The sequence below is a fragment of the Bos grunniens genome, chromosome 17 (genome assembly GCF_055505025.1).
Source record: "Bos grunniens cultivar Pamir isolate PY7600 chromosome 17, Bosgru_T2T1.0, whole genome shotgun sequence".
NCBI classification, from domain to species: Eukaryota; Metazoa; Chordata; class Mammalia; order Artiodactyla; family Bovidae; genus Bos; species Bos grunniens.
In genome coordinates, this window is record NC_141181.1 from 67,795,992 (window position 1) to 67,813,838 (window position 17,847).

The 17,847-nt window shown below is 48.1% G+C and overlaps 2 protein-coding genes across 5 annotated transcripts in view; one reads left to right on the forward strand and one right to left on the reverse strand.

Moving 5' to 3' along the window:
• The window catches only part of LOC147355707 (uncharacterized), a 77,090-nt gene that overhangs the window by 55,878 nt on the left and 3,365 nt on the right, over positions 1-17,847 (forward strand). For all 4 annotated transcript variants that reach the window (XM_086348513.1, XM_086348514.1, XM_086348511.1 and 1 more), the window contains one exon: positions 10,646-10,696. In XM_086348513.1, the coding sequence (XP_086204639.1) occupies positions 10,646-10,687 (42 nt within the window). In that variant the 3' untranslated portion in view covers positions 10,688-10,696. The remainder of the gene's footprint in view (positions 1-10,645; positions 10,697-17,847) is intronic.
• The window catches only part of TTC28 (tetratricopeptide repeat domain 28), a 410,194-nt gene continuing 403,285 nt past the window's right edge, over positions 10,939-17,847 (reverse strand). Inside the window, exons 21-22 of the mRNA XM_086348496.1 lie at positions 17,445-17,552; positions 10,939-16,397 (exon numbers count right to left, since the gene is read on the reverse strand). Of these exons, the coding sequence (XP_086204622.1) occupies positions 14,779-16,397; positions 17,445-17,552 (1,727 nt within the window). The 3' untranslated portion in view covers positions 10,939-14,778. The remainder of the gene's footprint in view (positions 16,398-17,444; positions 17,553-17,847) is intronic.

Below are 17,847 nucleotides of genomic sequence, written 5' to 3' on the forward strand. Positions count from 1 at the left end.
ACACCCAGCCCTGCGAGTGGGAGAAGGGGTGTGACTTGCCTGCAGGCGTTCTGGCCTAGGTGCTTACTAGCCCCACTCCATGCACCACACACACACCCTTTCATTATCAGAACCCCAAATCCTTTGCTATATGAACTCTTCAATGATCTTGTTAAAAACAGGATTTTAGCTGGCATTACACCTGATTTTCACACTAAGTTTGAGATAATTGACCATTTATGATACTTGGGCTTCCTGTCCATGAATATGATCCATCTTTCTTGGTAATGTGTTTCAGTAAAGCTTTATGTCCTCTACATGAAGGTTTTGTGTCTCTCATTATATTTAGTAATTAAACAACACTCAGTTAAAAAAAAAAAAAATATATATATATATATGCTATTTAGGTGGTGAGGGAATACATACTTGTGAACAAAACGCAAAGTACCTATCTAATGGACCTTCCATCCATTCAGTTGCTCAGTCGTGTCGGATTCTTTGTGATTCCATGGGCCAAAGGCAGCACACCAGGCTTCCCTGTCCATCACCAACTCCTGGAGCTTGCTCAAACTCATGTTCATCAAATCGGTGATGCCATCCTCTGTGGCCCCCTTCTCCTCCTGCCTTCAATCTTTCCCAGCATCAGGGTCTTTTCCAATGAGTCAGTTCTTCACATCAGATGGCCAAAGTACTGGAGTTTCAGCATCAGTCCTTCCAATGAATATTCAGGACTGATTTCCTTTAGGATTGACTGGTTTGGATCTCCTTGCAGTCCAAGGGACTCTCAAGAGTCTTCTCCAACACTTTTGAACACAGTTCAAAAGCATCAATTCTTCGGCACTCAGCTTTCTTTATAGTCCAACTCTCACATCGATACATGACTACTGGAAAAACCATAGCTTTGACTGGACGGACGTTTGTTGGTAAAGTAATGTCTCTGCTTTTTAATAAGCTGTCTAGGCTGGTCATAGCTTTTCTTCCAAGGAGCAAGCGTCTTTTAATTTCACAGCTGCAGTTACCATCTGCAGTGATTTTTGGAGCTCAAGAAAATAAAGTCTGTCACTGTTTCCATTGTTTCCCCATCTATTTGCCATGAAGTGGTGGGATTGGATGCCGTGATCTTAGTTTTTTCAATGTTGAGTTTTAGGCCAACTTTTTCACTCCCCTCTCTCACTTTCATCAAGAGGCTCTTTAGTTCCTCTTCCCTTTCTGCCATAAGGGTGGTATCATCTGCATATCTTAGGTTATTGATATTTCTCCTGGCAGTCTTGATTCCAGCTTGTGCTTCATCCAGCCTGGCATTTCGCATGATGTACTCTGCATATAAGTTAAATAAGCAGGGTGACAGTATATAGCCTCGCTGTACTCCTTTCCCAGTTTGGAACCAATCTTTTGTTTCTTATCCAGTTCTAACTGTTGCTTCTTGATCTGCATACAGATTTTTCAGGAGGCAGGTAAGGTGGTCTGGTATTCCCATTGCTTGAAGAATTTTCCACAGTTTGTTGTGATCCACACAGTCAAAGGCTTTGGCATAATCAATAAAGCAGAAATAGATGTTTTTCTGGAACTCTCTTGCTTTTTGATGATCCAGTGGATGTTGGCAATTTGATCTCTGGTTCCTCTGCCTTTTCTAAAACCAGCTTGAACATCTGGAAGTTCACGGTTCACGTATTGCTGAAGCTCAGTCGGTAAAGAATCTGCCTTCAGTGCAGGAGACCCGGGTTTGATCCCTGGGTTGGAAAGATCCTCTGAAGAAGGAAATGGCAGCCCACTCCAGTACTCTTGCCTGGAAAATTCCATGGATGGAGGAGCCTGGTAGGCTACAGTCCATGGGGTTCCAAAGAATCGGACACAACTGAGTGAGTTCACTTTTTCTCTTTGCTAGCGTGTGAGATGAGTGCAAGTGTGTGGTAGTTTGAACATTCTTTGGCATTGCCCTTCTTTGGGATTGGAATGAAAACTGATCTTTTCCAGACCTGTGGCTACTGCTGAGTTTTTTGAATTTGCTGGCATATTGAGTGCAGCAGTTTCACAGCATCATCTTTTAGGATTTGCAATAGCTCAACTGGAATTCCATCACCTCCACTAGCTTTGTTCATGGTGATGCTTCTTGAAGCCCACTTGACTTCGCATTCCAGGATGTCTGGCTTTAGGTGAGTGATCACACCATCATGGTTATCTGGGTCATGAAGATTATTTGTATAGTTCTTCTGTGTATTCTTGCCACCTTTTCTTAATATCTTCTGTTTCTGTTAGGTCCATACCATTTCTATCCTTTATTGTGCCCATCTTTGCATGAAATGTTCCCTTGGTATCTAATTTTCTTGGAGAGATCTGTAGTCTTTCCCATTCTGTTGTTTGCCTCTATTTTTTTTTTTTTGCATCAATCACTTAGGTAGGCTTTCTTGCCTCTCCTTGCTATTCTTTGGAACTCTGCATTCAAATGGGTGTATCTTTCCTTTTCTCCTTTGCCTTTTGCTTCTCTTTTTTTCACAGCTATTTGTAAGGGCTCCTTAGCCAACTTTTTGCCTTTTTGCATTTCTTTTTCTTGGGGATGATCTTGATCAGTGCTTCCTGTACATTGTCACAAACCTTTGTCCATGGTTCTTCAGGCACTCTATCAGATGTAGTCCCTTGAATCTATTTGTCACTTACACCGTATAATCATAAAGGGATTTGATGTAGGTTATACCTGAATGGTCTAGTGGTTTTCCCTACCTTCTTTAAGTCTGAATTTTGCAGTAAGGAGTTCACGATCTGATGAACATATGGACCTTGCAGCAAGCTACTTGTATTACCATTTGATAGTAAGAACTGTGATGAGAACTAGCGTGGAGTGAAGGGTATAGAGCATGATTGCAGATGATGCAGTGATAGAGGGGCGTGAGAGCGTGGACGCTGGGTGAGGGAGCGGGACAGCAGTGGGGCCAGACCACGGAGGAGTCGGAGGCCAGAGGAGGGCTGAGAAGGCTTTGGAGCACACTTGTAAGGTGAGCTGTTGTATGTTCAACAGTGGTTGCTGTGGCTGCCGTTACGGAGAACAGAGTGCGGGGAGGGAGGGTGGGCGCAGGAAAGACCAGGAAGGAGGCCTGGCGGGCAGCGAGCGGGTGGCAGCGGTGAGGCGTCCAGCAGGTTTGCGCTGGACTGTGAGGCGTGAGAGAAAGGAGCGTGGTGGGCGTGGCCTCCCGGATGAGCTGCGGTTCTACTGAGATGCAGGAGACTTGGAGGGAAGACGACTAGGGAGACCTGGTTCGGTGGTCTTTCTGACTTTATACATACTGATGTGTGACATACACACAGGAGAGTGCACAGACTGTGATCGCACAGCGTGACGATTCCTTCCCGAGTGAACCCATCGAGATACGCAGGCACCAGGAGTAGCCAGTATCCTAACACCATCAGTTTGTTCTGCTAGTTTTTGAACTTTATGTAAACAGAAGCACGTGGTATATATTCTGACTTCTTTCGCTCAACATTCTGTTTCAAATATTTGTGCTGTCGCACACGGTTGCCACAGCGTTTTCCATTGTCTGACACACAGTCATTGGTTCAGTCATTTCTGTAGTTGATCGTCAATTTGTCGACTTTTTATATCCTGTTTAAGAAACATTTTCTTAGCTTAAGGTTATGGAGATAATGTCTTCTGTTTTCTTCTAAATATTTTCCGTAGATTTTCTGCCTTTTAGTTTCATATAGCCCACCAAAACTTGACCTATGGAGGTCAAGATTGATTTTGTAAAATCTGTATATCCAGTCGAACTACCTCCATTTATCGAAAAGTCTGTTCTTTCTGCAGTGTGCCACAGTGTCATAAATCGTGTGTCTGTCTCTAGACTTCCTGTTGTGTTTCATTCATGTTTGTCTAGCTTTGCACCAATACTGCTTAGTTTTTTTTGAGGTTTAGAGTTCCATGCATGTAGATTTAATAAGTGCAAATAGAAACAAAAGAAACTAAAAACCATCACCAAACAAACACCGCGTGTGCACGGCATCCCCGTGCATCGCACTCTAGAAGGGGGGCCACCAGCACCCGGCCCCCACCCAGTAACCACGGGCGGGAACCACCCCACACAGTGCCCCCCTTCACTCTCTGCTCGACTCTGTGGCCAGGGCACCACCTCCCTGGGCCCCGATCACAGCCACCACAGTGCTGGGACAGAGTCCTGTGGAGGGTTCTGGTAAGATCTCTGCATGTAAATCAGTGCCATGATTTTAGGACAGGCAGCCACCTCGTCTGCTGGGAAAATCGTCTTTCATGCTTGGGCATAAGAAACCTTATACCATTTGCATAGTTTGTAGTAAAGGAGATTATTTGGAATAAATGCAGGTAACTCATTGTGATAGTGGCAGATTCAGTAGCTACTGAAGACATATTTTGGGGGTAAAAAGACAGGTCAGGGCTTACTGTGCAAGGCACTGGAAAGCACAGAACGACACCCTCCCCCACCAAAGTTCCATCTTTGCATTTTCGTTTTCGTGTGATTCCCTTGTTCATCCAAGCACCACAGCAGTTTCTAAACACTCGAGCATTTAGGATGTGAATGCCCTATATATCGGTGTGTGGTATTTGAAAGTAAAAACTTCTATTAACCAGGGAATAAAAAAAGACGGGAAAGGTTTATCACAAAGCGCGGTTCTATGTGTCTTAATTATAGCTTTATAGTGGAGCGTCTTTTCTGGGCATGGAACTTACCAAGCTTTTTTTCCCCCCTAGACTGCCTTGGATATTCTTGGCTCCTCTGCATTTCCATACAAAGTTTAGAATCACCTTGTTAATTTCTAGCCCCCCCCCAAAAAAAAAAGTCAGCTGAGGCTTTTATTTAATTTACGCACAGTAAGATGTGTAAACTTTGAGAGTACAATTTGATAAGTTTCGACAACATTCACTCATGTAATCAGCACTCCAGTCAAGATACAGGAACAGTCGCATCACGCTAGGACGGTCCATCCTGTCCCTTTCCCATGATCCCCTTTTCCTCCCAGAGGCAGCCTCTTCGATTTCTGTCGTCGTAAGTTCGTTTTGACTCTTCTAGGACTTTATATAAATGGGATCAAGGATGAACGCTCGAGTTTGACTTCCTTGCTCACCAGTGTGTCTGATTCTCGCTGCCGTTGCCACCCGCCCCCTTCGTTCCTTCTTTCTGTGGCACTGTGTCCCTTGTCTGTCTGGACCTCAGCTCCTTCATCCTGCCACTAGGGTTTTCCCATTTGGGGGCGCCCGTGAAGAAAGCAGCGGTGGGCATTCCAGCAGGAGTCTCTCTGTGGGCATCTGTTTTCATTTCTCACAAGACATAGCATTGGGTGGGTGTGTATTAGGTTTTATGAGAAACTGCTAAACAGTTTTCAGTAAACGGTTGTATCATTTTGGTTCTGGATACACACCAACCCTTGGTGTGTGTGGCCAGTGTCTGATTTAGCTGCTCTAAAGGTAGGAAGTGTTTTGCTTTTACTGTGATGTTAATTTGCGTTCCCAGATGGCTGATGGTTCTGAGCACATTTCATGTGTTTGTCAAGCGCTCATGTGTCTCCTTTGTGAAGTCTCTGCTTCGATCTTTCATCTTCAGTGCTCAATCTCTTACCGGCGAGTTGCAGGTGATAATCGATGTATTCATTCCAGATACAGCTGTGCCTGCAGGTAAAGTTACTAGGAAAAACTTTCATGAATATCTCCTTCGAGGCTGTGCTTGCCTAGTTATTTTCTTAGTGATGTCTTCTGAAGAGCAAAAGGTTTTCATTTTGCTAGAACACCATTTAGTTTTCTCTGGTGGTTAGTGTGCTTTGTGTCTTATGAAATCTTTGCCAGACTTGGGGTCAAGAGGTATTTTCCTGTGAATGAAGCTTTGTAATTTCAGCTTTTATGTCTAGGTTTATGACCCATCTTGAGTTACTTTTTTTTTTTTTTTTTTGAGTTACTTTTTGAGTGTGACTTGAGGTAATCATTGAGGTTTTATTTTTCCAAAGATACATAGTTGTCTTACTGCCATATGTAGAAAATACTATCCTTTCCCTCTGTTGACTTTCTTTGGTACCCTTGGTTAAAAATCGGTTGACCGTTATGTCTGGGCTCTCTTCTCTTTACATTTTTCTGGACTCTCCTCTGTCCATTGCTTGTTTATATTCCAAAACTACATAGTCTTACTTACTATAGCTGTAAAGTAAATTTTGAAGGCAACTTTTTTCAGGTTTGTTTTGACTCTTCTAGATTCTTTGCATTTCCAAATAAATTTTAAATATATCTTGGCCGTTTCTAATAAAAAGACTAAGACTTTTTCCTGTTTATGTCAGTATTTTCATTACAGTTGTGGTGCTATAGATGAATCTGGGGAGAACTAACGTCTTAACAATACTGAGTGTTCCACCTGTCAATGTAGTAGCTTTCTCTATTTATGTCTTTAATTTTTCTCAGTAGTGGTTTGTCTGCCCTCAATCTTTCCCAGGATCAGGGTCTTTTCAAATGAGTCAGTTCTTCACATCAGGAGGCCAAAGTATTGGAGTTTCCGCTTCAGCTGCAGTCCGTCCAATGAATATTCAGGACTGATCTCCTTTAGGATGGACTGGTTGGATCTCCTTGCAGTCCAAGGGACTCTCTAGAGTCTTCTCTAACACCACAGTTCAAAAGCATCAATTCTTCAGTGCTCAGCTTTCTTTATGGTCCAACTCTCACATCCATACATGACCACTGGAAAAACCAGGAGGATGGGCTCAGCCTAAGCTGTAGGAAGGGACTTGGGGCTTCTCTTCTGATTGATTCCGTTATTTATTTACACTCAAGATCACAGAGGCCCCTCTCTGGATGGCCTTAGACTTGGGTGTCCATCCATTTGATGTGTGCATCTCACTCCTTGGCTATTGTGTCCATCTTCAGTTTGCTGGCCCTTCTGACGTGCTGCTTTTTTTTACCACATGTTCAGCATTCACAACAAAGGCCCTGATCAGGCCTCGTCACCTGCCGCCTCCACTCAGAGCCCCTGCGCCTCTGCACTGGCTTGTCCCGGGCAGAGCCAGGGCCATTCTAGCAGGGCAGAGGCCGGGAGGAACCGTAATGGGCATTTTCATTCATCACGCTGTTCGGACTGTTCGTAATGCAGGAGAGAGCGGTAGTACAGGAGACAGGACACAATTTATTTTATGGACTTTTAATATCTGTTTTAACTTTCCTGCTTTTTGGGGGTGGGGGAGGCTATAGTCTATTTATCACAACAAACTCTCAGTAAGTACTTGTAGTCAGTCAGTGACTTTTGAAATGTTAGATAGGAACTATCTCTTTTTTCTGAATTACATAGCAATTTTATGTTTGCATTTTGCATTCAAAAAGAAAATGGCTACACTTCAGAAAAAAAACTTCTGTAACTTCCATTTATGGGGGGGAAAAAATTCAGACTTGACAGAATGCTGCCCGGCGTATCAGAATTCAAATCCATTTACCTGTCCCAATTAACTAGAAAGGCAGACTTTGAGCTCCGCTGCTGCTGCTGCTAAGTCGCTTCAGTCGTGTCCGACTCTGTGCGACCCCGTAGACGGCAGCCCACCACGCTCCCCCGTCCCTGGGATTCTCCAAGCGAGAACACTGGGAGTGGGTTGCCATTTCCTTCTCCAGTGCATGAAAGTGAAAAGTGAAAGTGAAGTCACTCAGTCGTATCCGACTCGTAGCGACCCCATGGACTGCAGCCTACCAGGCTCCTCCGTCCATGGGATTTTCCAGGCAAGAGTACTGGAGTGGGGTGCCATTGCCTTCTCCGTGAGCTCTGCTACTGGGATTTAAAATTATTTTAAAATTTTAGAACTTCTTATTTAGTATACGTATATTGAAGATATTTATATATTTAAGAACGTATTATTCCCTAAGGCCCAAATGCACAATTGCTGCAAGTCTAATAAATATCTTGAGATTGGATGCAAATTCATTTGGGAGGCAGAATGTTTCCTTAATGCCAACATGTCCCTTTAATGTATTTGGATCCAGATGTTTTGGCCTCATTTGCTGGAGTGGATGCAGCGTTAGTCTGTCAAGTTCCCTGCTGTTTGCCATTATTTAGTATTGTTAGAGTCTGTGAGCTTGCACTGTCATTGGGAGAGCTGAAGAAAGGCTTTAAATTGGAAAAGGTACCACCAGGCTGTGGCCCTTGTCCAGAATTCCTCAGGTTAAAAACAACAAAACAGGGAGTTCCCTGGTGGTCCAGAGATTAAGAATCTGCCTTGCGGGGACAGGAAGGAGGGAAGGAGAGAAAGAGAGGGCCATAGTGAGAGACAGAGAAAGAAAAAGGGCGGGAGACAGGGCAAGAGAGAGAGACGGGGGTGGGGGGAGGAAAGAAGAGAGAGATGAGGCAGAGAGGAAGGGAGGGAAGGACAGGGTGAGAGAGAGAAGGGGAGAAAGAGGCAGAAAGGAAGGACCAGAGAGAGAGAGAAGGCGGGAGGGCGAGAGTCAGGACACAGAGGGTGAGAGGGCAAGGCAGGACACGAGGGAGGGAGAAAACCAGAAGAATCCGGCAGACGGCTCGGGGACACGGGTTCAGTTCCTGGTAGAGGAACTAAGATCCGCGTGCCTGGGAGCAGCTAAGCCCACGGGCCACAGCTCCAGGGTCCCTGTGCCTCAAGGAGAGACCCCGCACGTTGCAGGGGAGACACCTCATGCCACAGCCTAGCAGCCAAACGAGATATTTTCAAAAATCTTTTTTTTTTTTTTTAAAGTGACTATAAATAAAACATTAGAATACTAATATTACAAAGCAGCACTGTTGTACGTTCCCTGGTGGTCCAGTGGTTAAGACTCCGTGCTCCTGCCTTAGGGGGCCTGGGTTCGACCCCTGGTTGGGAAACTAGACCCCACACGCGGGGCAGCACAGCCTCAGGAACTAAGAGCAGTCCTGCTGGCTGTCTGTAAGGTCCCCAGCACATGAATACCAGACCCTCACCCAGGGCCAGGCTCTCCTTCTGGGAAGCGTCTAACAAACTTAGACACGCAAATTCTCCAACTCTGACAGATTACACAAATCGTGTTTTCTAAGGTAACAGGGACCACACACCTGTGCTCAAAGATCCTCCGTGGCGCTGTGCTAACCTTGTATCCTTCCATCTACTCTGCAGATTATTAGAGTCACTCTCTGCTTTGACAGTAACAGTTTCTTAAGGAACGGCTGGAGTGCGTGGAGTCCCCTCACGCCAATAGGCCTGTGTCAGTCCCCTGGAGCAGGAGCGTCTCAGGTCCGCCTTCTCGTGTGGTCACAGGGTAACCCTTAGACCTCGGCGGCACCCCAGTTCTGAATGGCGACGCGCTCCGCAGTTTCGTGCTGATCGCTTTTCCGTGTGTGGGTGTGTTTATAGATACACCGCTTGGGGCAGAGCTCTGCCCTTGGGAATACCACGTGTGTGTTCATCAGCGACGCAAGATCCAGTGACTGACACGTAGATGCACTTTCAATCTACGTTTTCCTGGTTTTAACTGAGAAGGAAATGGCAACCCACTCCAGTATTCTTACCTGGAAAATCCCATGGACAGAGGAGCCTGGCAGGCCATACAGGTCATGGGGTCACAGACACGACCGAGCGACTTCACTTCTTCCTAGTTTTAAAGGCACAGGAATTTAATGGTCATTGTTTTATTTCAGATTTTCATGTCCAGGTTCATATATTAAATGGGCCTATACTTTTTCTTATACTGTCTATTGATCTTAGAATTAAGAATACCGTCGTGGAGTGATTTTAATATCTTATTTTTATACTTTCTTAAGCCATTTGAAAATACAGAGTACCACCGGTCCCTGAAAGTTTAGTGAAACATATGTAAAACCTTCTGGGTCTGTGTCTGGAGAGCTGGGTGAAGGGCGAGGAGTTAGACGCCGTTTTCATCTCTCAGGCCTGGTTTCAAGTTGTTTTTCCCTTTGTGCAACAGGGTTTTTAGTATTTTTTTCTAAAAGTTTATGTAAAATAATTTTTGTTGGGTAGTTGCTGAGAACACTTCAAGCATTCTTAAATTCCTTATGAAGCAGTTGATGTGTGTGAACAAGGAGCTGTGCACTGCAGCACTTTGAAGTCACGTGCTCACCATCCCCTGCATTTAGGGCCCTTCAACTGTGTAAAAACGAATGCCTAAAACATCCCAGGGGTTATCTTGCATTTTCACATATTTTGGCATTAAAGTATTCGTAGTATTTTCTGACTAATTTCTGCTGCAACTTTAGCTGTACCCACTTTTCCTTTTCTGTCTCACACGTACACGTGCAACACACACACACACACGTGATCAACCTTCACAGAAATTGGTATAGTTTTCTTTTTTGGCAAAGTTTTCCCTGATCTTCTGTACTGTCTTCTGTGAGTTTCTGTGTGAGTCCCTCCCTCTACTCTCTGGGTTTGTTGTTATTGTGCTAACATCAGTCGCGTGCTCAGTGGCGCCTTCCTTCCCAACAGGCCAGGGCACACTTGTACCACAGCACTGGCTGTTCAGAGCATCCTGCCTCACTGGCTGGGCTTTAAACAGTTACACGTTTAAAATTAACCTTGAAAATACATATTTAGGTCTGTAATTTTTCTCTAAAAATGCCACTTTCACTGCATCCACTAATTTTCATGAAATTTAAAATCAATTTTAAGCTATTAGTAATTTATGTATTTCCTGAAAGTAGCATGTAAGCAGAACTAAAAATAAGTTTATATTTTACTTTATCAGGTGAAAAAGATTGTGGTCTGCTGTGCCAACTTCCAGTCTTGAACAGAACAGGTAAGAAACTCCTCTGTCATTAATAGAAGTAAACCCCAGAAACTCCCGTGGTGGCACCGGAGGCCTCTGTCTGGATACAGAAGGCCACCTCTGCTGTGCACTGGCAAACATGAGACAGAAGTATATTCATAAGGACAAACTCCAGACCGCAGTCTGTGTTCATTAATGACACGATCCCATGCGTACTGCAGAGAAACCTAGAAAGTGTGGAACACGCAAAGAAAGTGACTCAGATACGGCACTTAAAACCAAGGGAACTCATGCTTTAATAGACACGGAAGTCACAAAGGAAGGCCAAGTGCCTTAGCAATCTCAATAAAAATACCAAGTTCTTTTTACATGGTAAATTTCATAATATAAAAAGTTTAATGCCATCTGGAAACTGTCATTTACAAAAAAAAAAAGTCCACATAGGCCAAGGGTGGCTAACACCGCATACAGGGGCATGAGTGCCACGTGGGGAAGGCATGTGCGCAGGGAGACGTGGCCACGTGTGTCCTTCCACGCGGCCCCTCTGGAGGACCTGGCACAGACGGGGGCCCAGTTCACAAAGCACAGGTACAAGTTCTTTTAGGTAAAAGAACAAAATATGTGATGAAAATTACACAGTTTTCACATTCTGCCTACTGACTAAAAGCAAGCCCGATTATCGTGTGGTGGTGGTTTCCCAGCCTGAACTGAAACTAGCGAAGTGACGGTTCTCCTTGTGGCTGGGGTGTGGGACGGGGACTGCTGGGCACCCGCAGCGGCGACCACCTGCCGGCCTCCCCCGGGCAGCCGAGCAGATACGGACGCGTGTACGGCGGCGTATGGGCTGGGGACTGTTGCGAGTGGGTGGAGGCAAGAACGTTCTCGTTTCTCTACACGCCAATACCAAACGCATCAGAACGCAAGCTTGAGTGGCTCGCTGTGTCTTGGTAAATGGATTCTGTTAAGATGAGTGAAGTGTGCAGAGCTGCCTGCGTGGCCCACTGGTGAGAAGTAAGATCTACTGCCAGGGTTTGTAGGAGAGGGAGGTTTTATTGCTTGCGTATTTGCGTCTGATGGAGCAGGGGCAGGGGTTCCAGTTTCCTGAGCTGAAAAACAAGTCCTGTCCAATGCCGTCTGCATACAGTGACCCAGCGACCCCTTCCACGTGGGGCGGGGAGCCAAGGACTCCTCCAGGGCCCGTCCCTCCCCTCCACAGGGCTCGGGTTCCCACACACCCCGTCAGTCTGTCCACAGCCTGACGTCCGCTTTCCGAGCCTAGAAACAGAACATGAGCCGGGTGTGTTTTCTGCCATGTGGACCAGGAGTCAGCAAAACGTTTTCATAAGAGGCTCTGTGGACCAAGAGGTAAAAATCACAATATTATGTAGATACTTATATAAATATTTTAAAATGTAAAATCCACTGCTAGCTCTTGGCTGTAAAAATCCAGGCCTCTGACCAGATTTAGCCTGGAGGTCATTTGCCAACCCCTGATCTGTACAAAGAAATCTGCAAATTTTACAATCTCACATAATTTTTAAGTGTATCCTTTTTTTCAGGGAAGCCTAAAAAATTCACTTGGATTTTACATCCGTTTCACTTGAATAGAAAACACCAAGACTGACAGTAAACAGAAAGAAGTGGCAATTGGTCTTGATTTTATCATCTTTGCTTTCCTTCACTGAAGCTTATATCCAGGACCCAAAAAAAAATCATATATTCCATTTGGCTTTTGAACATGAAACCTACAACAACAAATGTACTTAGACTAAAACCAAGTCAGGGTCCACGAGTCCTCCCAGCTGGCTTGGTAACCAGGAGAAGCGGTCTGGGTGGTAGGGGGCTGTGCTGGAGGTGGGCACCCGGGGCCGGAGCCCACGAGTCCTCCCAGCTGGCTTGGTAACCAGGAGAAGCGGTCTGGGTGGTAGGGGGCTGTGCTGGAGGTGGGCACCCGGGGCCGGAGCCCACGAGTCCTCCCAGCTGGCTTGGTAACCAGGAGAAGCGGTCTGGGTGGTAGGGGGCTGTGCTGGAGGTGGGCACCCGGGGCCAGAGCACAGACCGGCCTTTCCTCCGGGGCTCCTTGGCACTTGGAAAAGAGGCTGAGAGGTGCTGAGAAAGGACGAGCCTAACTGTCTACATGCGTGCGGATTCAGAAATTCACTTTTGAGGTTTGTTTCTTGTTATTGAGGACCTGATTTTGCTATCTGAATGCACAGTGCTTATAAGCTTGGCTTTCATTTGCTACATTGGTACTTTATTATCATTTACAAAAGACATAAAGACGGCCTCATAGTTGCTTCTTGATGAAAGTACTTCTCTTCCAGTGTTGGGATCGGGGTTAGGATGGGAGGGACTTCCTTGCTTTTGTCAACATGGCTGTTGGGTTAAACACACACAGTTTCTATGACGCAGCTCAGGAGAGTAAGAGAGATTGAGTATATATTATCGAGTATATATTATCTTTCCCTCTTTGCAGAGTACAGTGTGGAATAGACAGGTGGTCAGTGTGTGTGAATCAAGTGAGGCCTCCCCGAGGTTAACCCCCCCGGGTGTCGTCATGAGGCTGCTGCCAGGCCCCGCTGTCCTCTCCCCGTGGCAGGTGTCCTGGGACGAGAGGCTGCTGCCTTCGTGGGATGGACCTTCACAGTGAGGAGGTAGTAAGTAGGATTTCCACTTGAGAATTACCTAAAAGTGGCTTATGTTCTCCAACTGCACTTGGCACTAACATGATTTTCAGCATTTCCTTTCCTTATAAAATAAGTTAGTGGTTACCCCTTCTAGACTGTTCTTTTGTCTCATCCTGGCTGGCGGCAGTATCAGGGAACTATCATAGCTGGAGAAAGAGTCCCTCTTTTCTTTTTTTTTCCCCTGTGACAACACGTTTAAGACCCTCTCTCCTTGTTGAGCAGTAACTCAGAGGTACATATCCCAGCAGAGGGCCGTGCTTCTGAGGCCGTGGACAGTAAGGGTCTGTCCTCAGATCACAGGAACCAGGGGCACCGGTCACACCAAGACGGGGTCACATGCAGTTCACAGGTGGGAGGTGCTGGGACGGTGGGAACCTGGCAGCAGATGTAGATAGGAGGGGTGTTTGAAGCCTGGAGTTGGGAAAAGATAAAATTAAGCAGGAAGTAAAGGGATAGGAGCTGGAAGGCTAGATTCTGGTTAAATCTAGTTAGCCATGAGATTTTTTTTTTTTTTTTTTTTGCTATTTTTTTCTTCTAAGGAAACTGAATAATTTCAAACTCCCCCCCCCCAAAATTTGATAATTACTTATTGATGACTATTCAAAATTTGACGTTTTAAAAAACTTTTTGAGCTTTTAAAAATAATAGCTATAAATGCAAAGTACTATTGATAACAAAACCAAGTTGTTTATCCATGTACAAAAAAGGTCAGTAATGTTTTAAAAGCACAAAGTTGCATTTTAAATCACAATTGCATAGTTCTAAAATGCCTGGATAGGAGTTACGAAAATTTTCAAGTTTGGTTGACCATGGGGTTCCAAGGACATTTGTAGAGCTCAGGAGAGCAGAGTTCAGGACGGAAGCACTGTTTCCAGGTGAATTATTGCATCGGTTCTATGATGTTACAGTACCGTGAGACCAGAATTGCTACAATTTAATTACAAATCATTGGCATTTTTAAAACCGGTATCCTGTTTTTTGGCAAGTTTATAATAACACTTTCATGTAGAATTCAACTTAGATTTTACGCATCCCACCCCCAACCAGCACCTGAAAGCCTTACGAAAGCTCGTATTCTGTGTATAAAGGTACTGCATTTATACCTCTTAGCAAAATATGTACTCCCTCTCCTCCCCCGCCCCAGAACCTTGACCGTTTTTGTACAAAAGTCCTGTTGAATCGCATCAAAGATGAGAAGAGGGAGCTCACAGGTAAACATTTGGTGATGTGTGTAGAAAATTCCGTGCGCATCCTGTACCAGCTCCACATTAGTCCTGGCTTTTGGTGAATCTGCCCAGAGTCCTCGGGGGCCACCAGCGGGCGGGGCGTCTGGGCGGGCGGCGCATGCAGGGCAGCCGAGTGAGTGCGGAGAGCCCGGCCGGGCCGCTGCGCTCCGGGCTGCTGTCGGTGGGCACAGAAGATGCTTTAGCATTTAGAGGAAGGAAAAAATCTTCCTGGGGACAGAAACTTGTAGCCGTTTCCAGAAGGAAGTCTGAGAGGGCGCGTGGGAGCCGGGGCAGGTGGGCGGGCGGGCAGCGGCAGCGTGCTCAGCGAGGTGGTCTCCGTGCGCCAGTGTCCGTTGGGCGGGGCTTTGGGGGGGGTTTCTCCACGTCTCTGCAAAGACAGCTCCTTGAGTTCCAGCTTGTCTGCGCCCTCCTCCTTCTTGTTGTGCCGAGGTGACAAATTCAATAGGCTGAGGACATCTCTCTTGGAAGTCATGGTTCCAGGGGCCCCCCGGAGTATTTTCATTGGTCCCGTGGAGTGCTGGGGTGTGCTCTGCCAGAACATCTTCAGGTTGTGGACGGCCTGCACCTTCTCGTCGATGGCCGCCATCTTCAGCTTGTCGAGGTCAGGGTGGTCGGCGGGGCTGGACCGCGCGGAGCCCGCCGAGGAGTAGGAGAGAGCCGGGGAGGGTGCGCTTCCCGCGGGAGACTGGTGGCCTGAGCTGGGGGACATGTTCCTTGGAGATTTGGAGATGTGAGCGCTGTAGGGGGAGCTGGGGTACTTCAGCTTGAAGAGAGGCTGGTCGCTCAGGGAGGTCTGCGAGTCGGAGCCAGGCGACGGCCGGCCGCTGTGCTGGCTCGGGCTGTCTTTGGCGGACGCCTCGGAGGCGGTGGGGCTGCTGTACCCCGAGCTCACCTTGGGGAGGGAGGAGCTCCTGGCTGGGGGCTTTGGTTTGATGGTGACCGGCGACGACGACGACGCCTGGCTCTTCTGGTGGGAGAGGGCGGGCCTGCTGAAGGCGCTGGTTTCGGAGGCTCGGAAGACGGCAGCGTTGTTGGGCACAGAGATGCCATCTTCAGAACTGGCGCCCTGACCGCCACCCCTCTGAAGACGCTCCACTGCCATGAGATGGCTTTGTGTCTCCTCGAGAATCTTCTGCGCCAGCTCTTGAGGGTCAAGCTTCGAGTTACTTTCTTCTTGGGACTTCACGGTACTATCTGTTTCTGTGCTCGACTGGTCTGATTCTCCCGTATCTGAACTTGCTAGTTTTCCAACTTTCTGGAAGGGTGAGTTTGGGCTGGGAATCAGAGTCATTTTAACGGGAGAGTTTGGAGTGCTTGAGCTCACCGAGACTTTGACGCCGCCCGCTGTCCCCACGAGGGACTGCTTGTGGTCGGGTGAGAAGCCCGTCGGTGGGTCCTCCTGGGAGGCCGCCAAGGGCTCTGTGCTAATGATGGAGAACCCCTCGTACTCCTCCTCGTCCTTGGCGCCTGCAGGGCGGGCGGGCGGGGACAGCGGGCTCCGGGGCAGGGCAGCGCGCGGGGGGTAGGTGTTCTTGGACCGCTCGTAGTCCTGCCGTCCCCGAGGGACCGCGCCTTCTGACCCCCCGTCAGGCTTGGAGACGAAGCTCATGGAGGAGGCGATGGAGCTCAGGCTGTACACAGAGATGGCGTCTGAGGCTATGCTCTCTGCCCCGGTCGGGGAGAAAGGAGGGTGCTGGTAGCCCAGGGGCAGAGCGTTGGAGACAGACTGGGCCGAGGCCAGCGACTCCAGGGAGGACGAGCTGTCCAGGCTGAGGCGCTTGGGCAGCTCGGTGGAATCTACGACAAAGGAGCACAGTTAGAATTCTCTGTGGTGCTGACTTCTTTCACAAGCATCCTCATATGCATAGAAGCTAGAGTTATACACAACCTGAATTCGTCTCAAGCCTGGAAAACAGTCCTGTGGGAAGAGGTAAGTCTCATGCTGGGGACAGAAACAGGAGGGGCCCCGGTGCTGCAGACCCGCCAGCAGGCCCACCCCCACTTGCTCCCTATCTCCCGAGGCCCCGCAGCCACGCCCCGCTCGGTGGCGCCCCTGCCCGAACCCTCACCCGCCGTCCCTTCCAGCTGCAGCTGCATCACCCCACATCCCAGCACCCTCCTCCCGCCTGCTCAGAACCCGCTCCAGGCAGGCTTCTGTCTCCCCAGCTCATGTAAAGGTCACCAGTGGTCACCGCCAAACTTGGCATTCACTGCCCGCTTCTGCACAGATCACACCCGGCTCTTGGGTACTGAACCTTCCCCGGCCCTGCCCCGTCTGTGACCTTGACCCCAGGAGGGCCCACAGGACAGTCCTGTTCGCCTGAGCCCTGTGGGCACGTCAGTGTCTCCACTCTGGACTCGTCTGACCAGCTGCCTACAAACATGTCCAAGAGGGAGCACAGACCAGTCCTGCCACCTTCACCATCTCGGCGAAGGCAGCCCAGCCTGGCAGCTGTCACCTCTGACCCCTCTGAGCACGTTTGTCAGCAGGCTTTGCCGGTTGCCGTCAAGCCTTGACGCCATTAGCGCCTGCATTCAGCCTCACTCTGCCCCTTTAGGGGGCAGGCTTGCCCCAGTGTCTGAAAACCGCCCTGCAGGCCAGCTCTGGGTACCACCCCTCCCGTGGCACCTCTCCTCCGATGCCACCTGCACTCCCTCGTCCCTTAATTTCCTCGTCTGACATGTATTGTACGTGTGCACACCATAAGCTGAGGTCCAGCAGAACAGGGAGCTTGTTTTTTGAACGTTCCCTGACATACAGCAGACATTCACTCAATTCTTCCCCTTCCCAAACCATACCCAGGGCCGTGCCTGTAGCTCCTAGGAGCCGCGAGGCACTCTTACCGAAGAGCGCGAGCAGGGCCTGGAGCGCAAAGTGCATGGTCCGTCGGTTGGCTTGTTTCCCGGTTTTCAGGATTACTTCCTCCTGACCGACCTCACAGAGATCAAAACCTAGAGAAACAAAGACCATAAACACCTGCTGCTTTGAGGAAGATTCCCGGGCCTGAAAAGGATGTGCACTCTAGGGCTTCTCACCCTGTCCTGGGGAACCTGTGCAAACTCCTCGGAAAGCCCTGCCTGTACATCGGTCAAGAGAATGTCAGTCATGGGGACTCATGGGCGCTGCGCCCCTCACACCCACGCAGGGGGCTCCCCTGACCGCTGTCCTTCCACAGAGCGCTGGCTGCTGCCCTGCCCTGCCCTCTCCAGAGAGGAGCTGGGGGTAGTAAGGCTCGCTGACACTTGT